Below are 8,506 nucleotides of genomic sequence, written 5' to 3' on the forward strand. Positions count from 1 at the left end.
ATAAATAATAATAATATTGGCAATAAAGATGGGAACAGTTTAACAACAATAACAACATTCATAACAGTAAAGATAACAATTTCATCTATATGTAGCCCTCACCCTGGCTGGCGCCAAACGGCCTTGGGTTGTGATCCTCCAACCTCATCAAAAACGCAGCAACGCAGCGCTCGACTCGTGAAGTTGGTTTCAAACGAGTCTATACGATTCCAGAAGACGCTAATGTCTTTTAGTCTCAATTTTGGGGAAGATTCATCGGTGCACGAAAATTTCTTCAGCTTATTAGATTAAAAATCATTATCCTTACTACTACTACTACTACTAATAATAATAATAATAATAATAACAATAATAACAAAACTAATCCGGTGAGAGGCTAACGTCTTTTCGTTTGAAATTTGGGGAAGATTCATCGGGCCACGAAAATTTCTTCAGCTTATTAGATTACAATTTATCATCCTTACTACTACAACTACTAACAACAATAATAACAATATTAACAAAACTAATCCCAAGAATTTATCGTTTTTTAGTTTCAAAGTTGGGGAAGATTCAACGGTGCACGAAAATTTCCTCAGCAATATTAGATTAAAAACTATTATTTTCCTTACAACTACTACTACTAATAATAATAATAACAATATTAATAGCAAAATTAATCTAGGGGGAATGCAAACACTACCATGAAGAAAACAAGAAATCTAATAAAAATAAACTACAGATTTAGACAAACCGAATGTTCATCGTTATTCAGCGAGACACGTCTCGCCTAGTTCCAACGAACGCACTTCAGTCACTACACGAGACCACGAGACCACGTGGGCCCATCGCAACAACAACGCCCCTCCCACCCACCCCCACACGAAAGCTCCCCTCCCCCTCCATAGCCACCATCTCCCCTTTCCCCCCTCCTCCCCCCATCCGGGCGGCGCCGAGTGTATTGATTGAGGGAAAATCGGGGGGAGGGGGGCAGTGCTCCGTCCACTTTTCGAGGAAAAAACAGAATTGTTTCTCCGTGGGCCCCACCCTACGCTTCAGAATACCTCAGATCCTTCACTTACTTTGGGTGACGTCATGTCGTCTCTCCCGCGACGTTTTGATGCTCTCCATATTTCAATCCACGTGGCAAGATTATTTTTTGACAGCGCACCAAAGAAGGTCAGGTTACATTAAGTTAGGTCAGTGTCGTGGTTCCAATTTCGGGGAAGGGACCAGTTGGGAAAAAATTCTCCTCTTGCTTTTTTTTTCGACCACTCACCCCAACTCCCTCACCCCTTCTCATGTTACAAGGGTGGAGGCCCGACAGATGGAAATGCTAAGTTATCAGCGGCCGAAACCACCAAAATGATGGATAGCCCGGGCAAGGGGCAGTCACCAAGTGCCCAGGGCGCACGTCGTTGCTATGCAAGTACTAAGCTAAGTTGGCACCTAAATGTCCTTCTTTCCCCGACGCCTCTTCCTTACAGTTTCTATTAAATCCTCCGTTTTCTATCCTACCCTCTTCCTCCTCCGTCTACACTCTTCTTCAACTTCGCATTCCCTTTTCACAACGCGGAGAGGGGAACGGGGTTCCCCTCAAGCGAATAAAATCTCATGGAGGCATCCAGAAAAATAAAATATTAAGACGACATCTTCTGCCTACCTCATACAGTGACTCAGTCCTCTCTGTTTTACAATAAATTCGTTTGCCTCCGACTTCAGACACGGTGGCGTGTTACACCCCTCCAGCCCCATACACGTTCCCCCCTCTCACTTCACCCCCACCTTCCGTTCCCTCCAAAGGACGCTACTGGTCTTCGCCTCCTAATCCAACTCTGCTTCTTTGAAAACCTTAACCTCTATTCCACACCACCTTGAACCCGACCAGCCACATCTTACCAATAGTTCCTTTGGCTCACTTGAACCCCTCCCCCTCAACGCCCAACCCCTCCATTCTTCCATCCCCTGTGCCTTTCACGTTCCCATCCCTCTTCCCCTGCCCATGAAAAGCATTCCCACGCATAAAGGAATGTTGATCATTTACAGGCTGACTATCCATCCTTAAATTTCTTCTTTACCGTCTCTATGACTGCATTTCTTAGGCGCGATACTGCCCCAAGGATAGTTGGATGTAACAGATGAATTACTATTTCCTATTCCATGATCTGAACGTTATAAAAACATGAGCTTCCAAGCAGCTGTCGGTATCTGCCACTTGCCCAGACTGTCCTCCTCACCTCAAGTTCTCTGTCTCATGCAGATCCAAAGTGGCTATTTCTGTTTCTTAGCCGTCTTCGTCTCTTTTCGTGAAACGAGAGAGGAATATTTGAATTCTGGCTGCCATCCCCTGCTGCGTAACGGTCGCAACTCTAACCAAACCTAAATGTCGTCTCGATTGAATCAAAACATTGATTTATATGGATTTTTTTCTCGTGAATTTATGCCCTGATTTTGCCAGTTCATTCCTCAAAAGATCCTAAGCATACATGCCACTTATTGGGAACGAGAGAAGTTTGAATAGAATGCCTTACAAGAAAAGAAAATAGTAAAATTGTCATGCCATTTGCACTCACAGACTTTCGCACCAAACCAGGAACGACAACGACGTGTCATTACATATAAAATAATAATAATGATAATAAATAAATAGAATAAAAGAAAAAGTAAAATTATTTTCAGATCCAAAGGACAGCATCGTGGGTATTGTTTTGGAGTGTTATCTGGGGCGTGGGAAAAGGGGTCATTGTTCAACCGTATTCCCAGTGCACGCATGTACTTCAAGAGTGTTACGCTGAAGGTCCAATACAATACAACAGTCATGAAAAACAGTAAAGGAAACTATATTTTGAGATTATAGGAATATCTGACTAGCCTCCTGACAGTTGATACGAGTTCAACGCTGTCAATTTGCTGCTGATGTATATGAGCGGAAAACTTTCTGTTGATATCCTTCAGATATGTTATTCCTTTTGTTCCCATGGTCACTCTCCCAGTGTTTCGTCCGTCCGTATGTACAGCATTACAAAAGAAAAAGGGAAAAGCAGACAGGCTGTGTTGTCCATCTTATGGCATTACCTTGGCAGCGAGGGCTAGTCCTTTTATTATTATTATTATTATTTTAACTGTCCTCAGATTTCTTCCGTCTGCAATTTCCTGCCCCTAACTCCTTCCTTTTTTTTTCAATTTTCTGGACTCGGGTCCAGAAGGTTTCGGAAGCGACTTTATGGTCGATAAACTTTCTTGCAGACTCGAACGTCATGGAACTCACGCACCTCTTTCCGAACCGACCCCTTTAGCCTACGCCACCCACGGCGAGGCCAGGCATTCCAACACCCTCTTGAGGTCATTCACGGGCAGCCACCTGTGGCGCTCTGAGCCAAGTGCATTCAGGGAACAACGAACCCCCTTCAGGGCAACCAAACGACATCACCCGACCCACACACGACCTATATAAACAAGACATTTTGGCGCGTGGCAGAAGAAAATCCTTAAATTCCGTCGTCTTTTTTCTTTTTCCTGACGCTCTATTAGTTATGCAGGGAAATTACATTTATCCTCTTCCTGTGGACTTATTCATTGGTAAAGACCACCCATCAACTCGTAGTTCTTCTACAGTACCTCCTCGCATAACCAATCTTACTGACAAAATAACATCGAAGCGGTACTATGACCCCCCCCCCCGTTAACCTCTACACGGTTTCATCATTACTGTTCCAATCACACTCAATAATATTGTGGTGTAATACACTGTTGCACAACAATGCTGCCGTAAGTGCATTTAGAGGTCTCTTTCCCAAGACAACACAATATCTCTTTTCTGAGTGAATTTGGGTTCCACCCGTAGGTTGTTGCAGGTTTCCGGAAGGCCGCGGGTCTTCTGTAAGAGAGACCAGGGGCAACGGATGGTTGGACTGACTGGGTCGCTTTATCGAAGAGTGCCATTGTTCTGTAGAAAGCTCCTCTAGCCAGAGTCTTTTTTCTTACTATGAAGACAAACCAGTGTTCAGCCTAGAGAAATAACTGCTAGGCCCCTTGGGGAAGATAGAGCTTTTGGGCCTCACTATTCTGTGGCTTCATCATCTTAACCCATTAAACTCCAATGACAAGATGTCTTGTCATTTGGTCAAATAAAACAAAAAATCATAAAACACCAAAATGTTTGATCAAACACCAGAAAAATATGACGTTAGTCCTCGCATCGCTCGCGAGCGAAGCGAGGACAACAGACGTCAGATTTTTATGGTGTTTGTTCAAACAGTTTGGTGGGTTATGAATTTTTGTTTTATTTGACCAACATGACAAGACATCTTGTCATCGGAGTTTAATGGGTTAATCATCAACTGGGGGTATACGCCAGTGAGCACGTTGCTTTCCTTACACGCCAGCGTCAGAACATACGGTCTCTCCGAGCAAGCTCCAATGCAAACACCTTTCCTTCCCACTCCAAATAACTACGTGGCTTCATCCATCTTTGAAAACCCATACAATTATGAGATTCTTTATACATTTAACCTAGCCATACCGATTCTGTCGAGTTATGTGCGTATGTAAACATGTGTATGAACACATACATACATGACTGTGTTTACCGTGCCACCTTTTATGTAAGTGAGTCAGCCTCATAAAATCTCGTCTGTCCAATTTAAAGAGTAGTTTGCTTGGAGCTCAAATTGTTGTGGGTGCCATTTGCTAGATAGCAGACTTGCATCTGTTCTGGTCTGGCGAGCTCCAACGTGCATTTGCGGTCGCATTTAACCGCATTTGTGTCGTGTCTGATTCTAACAAGGGTTTGTATCCATCCTTTAACTTTATGTCTTTCTGTTAAAACTTCTCTGTAATGGTTTTGAGCTCTCGGCGTCCACTGCTTCTGCTGATTTATTGTATCATTCTGTAGCTCTAAAAGGTTTAAGGTGTTTACATTCCGAGTCCGCTGGCCTGGTTTATTTACCTCTTTACTGCCACAGGTGAATTGTGCACACTCTTGTGTTGGTGTGGAGGAGAATTGTATTTTGTTGTTTTGTTATTTATCGTATTATTTATATTATGCTGTTATGTATTCATGTAATACAATGTGTTATGTTATTATGTAAGATATCGCCCACCCCAGTACACTCTTTTAGGTGATCACCAAGCGATTCCATTCAAATGGGAAGCGTCCACGCGCGGGGAGATGGTTCATCCTACATCGACCAACCAATTTACTTCGTGGAAGCAAATGCCGAAGTCCCCATCCCCTAACCCCTTCCGGGGTGGATGGAAGCTAGGTCGAGGTACCACGGGAAAGAAGATCAATGGGATCGAACTGACCTATTGGCCAGACATCGATCGCCGCGCCATTGTAAACAAATCTTGGTCCTCCTCTTCCACTCCTCAAACTCGCCTGGCAATGAAAGCGAATGTGTTCAGTCTCACGGTCCCACTGCAGAGCCCTCTGCCTATCCCCTGGGGGTGGGCGGGCGATACAGCCTCTGCCATCAACACTAGAAGGCAATTTTCTTCGGGATTTGCCTTTCGAGTAACCTAACCTTCACATTTTTTCCTAACACTTAATGGCACTTTTCTTCGTGAAAAGTTTTCTCTCGAATCAAGATTCTGTTTTTCAACCCCCCCCCCCCTTTGTGTTGCATGAGGGAGTAGATTGTTCCTCCGTGTCCTAAGATAAACAAAAAAAAAATTGACTCAGGAGTAGAGTACTCAGTACTCGAAGATCTTCAAGGAAAAGTACGAGGGGAGAGAAAGGAAATTAATCCTCTCGCTGACGTTCACAATTGTCCTTTTTTTTTTTTACTCTAGCTGCCGCCAGATGATTCTATTCAGCTGACGAAGCCTCCCCCTCCCCTTCCCCCCAACCGCAGGACATGAATTGACCCTTATGGTGAAAGGAGGGGGGGGGGAGAGTCCAAATATTTCAGGGGTTCTCAATCTGTATTCTCGTGTACTCCATGCTTATGTACTGCTGTTTCTCTTGGCCTACTGGAGAGAGCACTTCTTCAACGCTGAATTGCATCGCTAAGCATCCAATAATTCCCACTAGTTTACAGTTTGTGGGGCCCCTTGGGACACTCTCCTGGCCCCACTTTATTGGATAACGTTTTAATAAAATCTTCAGTCGGCAGCCAAGATAAAAAACTGAAAGTCGCAATACCTGCTAAGCTGATAACTAAATCGTATTAATCTTCTACAGAGTACAAGTGCACTCAAACGATTAAAGCCGTCTGACGACAATTCAAAAAACACCTCAAGCCTGAAGGCCTCTTGGACTGTTGGTAGCTTCCCTCGGTTGAATAAAATCGCCTGGCGGCAGTCATCGACATTGTTAAAGTTGAAGGACCAAAGAACTGTACTTTAATTCTGGCAAACGATATGATGTTGCTGCCATTTTCGAACCATTCATCAATGTGCTATTTTACCTTTTTCAGCTAAATATCGGACTTTATTCAACTGAGGGATATAGTTGACAGTGGCTTAGGATAGTTTTCAACTCTTTTACCCCGAGCCAGGGGTTTCCACAGCTGAATAAAATCGTCTGGATACTAGATGAAACCACACTCAAATCGCATTAATAGGGAGAATAAAGGTGGGCTCATAATAGTCTTTTAAAAATCCCGTTGTGGAAGGAGTTTCCTCAGCTGAATAAAATCACCTGGCGACAGCAAAAATAAACGACATGAGTTGCAAGAGGCACCGGGGATGCTTCAATCCAACGACAAATGCGTAACGGACTCGGCGGGTGGGAAGGAAGTTTCACCTCCAACTTTCTCATTTTTACGTTTTGTCATCCCTTCAAGCAATTCCACGACCTCAAAAAGAAATTCCACTTGTAATAAAATCCTCGGTTCACCTTTACAAATTCATCGTTCAAATAAGACAACAACAAAAAAATATCTCGTTCAGTGCTGTTTAGGACACAGTTTGTTGTTGCTAACGACGGAGCACCTGATTATGCTGTTCGACTGATCTTCATCTGCATAACGTGCGCATTTGGTGTTTGCTAAAAACAAAATGTGTGGATTCATGTACCGTGCTGACCAGGTGCAAGAAACACAACAGCCTTCCGATGTGAGGTTTGGGTAATGAGCAGAGGTCAATACACTGCCTCTCACGTTAAATGTCTCTTGAACGCGGCAAAACACGTTTGAAATTGAAATCAGATTATTTTACATTTTGGGCGGGTGAGTACTTCAATTTGGTTCCCACAAACGAATCCTAATACTAATATGTGATTTGCATTTATATATATCGCGTGTATAGCAGTCTCCTAACCAAATAACCATGCTTTTATTTGGTAGTAAATATTTCCTTGTGCTGGAAACCGTGGAGATGCACCTGAACATTCAACACTGCTTCATTATTTCCAGACACGTACATCTTCAAGCCTGCACCGCTGGCTAGCTTTGTACCGTTAACCAAACCGATCGTAGGTTACGGTGTTTGTTTGTTTACGTGTTTTATCGAGGTTAGGTTCACTGATTAACCGCTAGGTGCAGCAACGTCTTCAGCGGCGGAAGTGAACGTGAACGCACGTGTACACCTCGCGTAACCCAAGAAGCAGAACAAATTCACGGCCCAGAACCCGCTTCCGTGTCTTTCAGATAATCCATAAACAAATTTCTCCCTGTGGTATATTTTATATGAAATGTGTTACTTAACGCAACGCAATATATTAAGCATTTAAATTTACAGATCACTTAAAAAAATGGAAGGGTACTTTGTAAAAATTATTCCAATATCGAGTTTATCCCTATCCCAACTATTACCTGACGTTGCTGATCATCCCTCAAGACTATCCATATTGTAATTGGAACCAATTCCTGTAGTGTAGGGGTGTGGCATCGACGAGAATAGACTTATCGTACATCAGCCTCCCTTCCGACGTGTAGGAAGAAATTTAGCTTCCTTCAAGCGCACCCTTCCAACATTATCAATCATAACAACAAGCTTCATAGTAACACTCCTTGTCAGTACTCGCTAACGCATGATAAATAACACAATGCCAAGTCCAATCAAAACAACTGTCGTTTATATTTGAGGCACGCTTCTACAGTACGCAATTTCTTGTTAATACCTGTGCATTCAAAATATTCACCACATACTTGCAAGCCAACGAAGTACTTACAATTTGAACAATCTTCAGGAAACCAGTGACAGTGCAGAGAGACTTCACGTTGAAGCTAAGAGCCATGGTGTCTATTTCAGGGTTCTTCTTTCACAGACGGTGTACTATGCACAATATCTCTCCACCTTGCGAAAGTGAGTAGGAACAACGGGCTGCCAAACATATTTATCCCGGCATCCTACGCCGCAGCCACCTTAGGCAAGGGAAACTGTCGTACAACAAACATATTCCAGCATGATATTATTATGATATGGATACATTTATTTGTTTATACTTTGTGATAAAGAAGAAACGTGAGATAGACTTACTTGATTCCAATTTTTATGTACCATTTTACGTCTGTATACATATGTATCGTACATCAGCCTCCAAGGCGATAGTATTTCGAGTGTGCAAGAATTTAACCGGAGT

At 43.0% G+C, this 8,506-nt stretch overlaps 1 protein-coding gene across 1 annotated transcript in view; it reads right to left on the reverse strand.

Annotated features, from left to right (window-relative positions):
- LOC143040964 (protein snakeskin-like) overlaps nt 1-8,273 on the reverse strand; it is a 46,755-nt gene extending 38,482 nt beyond the window's left edge. Inside the window, exon 1 of the mRNA XM_076212399.1 lies at nt 8,096-8,273. Coding sequence (XP_076068514.1) covers nt 8,096-8,161 — 66 coding nt within the window. The 5' untranslated portion in view covers nt 8,162-8,273. The remainder of the gene's footprint in view (nt 1-8,095) is intronic.
- Between the last annotated feature and the right edge of the window lie 233 nt (nt 8,274-8,506).

Source organism: Oratosquilla oratoria, chromosome 30, assembly GCF_046742065.1.
Source record: "Oratosquilla oratoria isolate Oo_2021 chromosome 30, ASM4674206v1, whole genome shotgun sequence".
In the NCBI taxonomy this organism is placed as follows: domain Eukaryota; kingdom Metazoa; phylum Arthropoda; class Malacostraca; order Stomatopoda; family Squillidae; genus Oratosquilla; species Oratosquilla oratoria.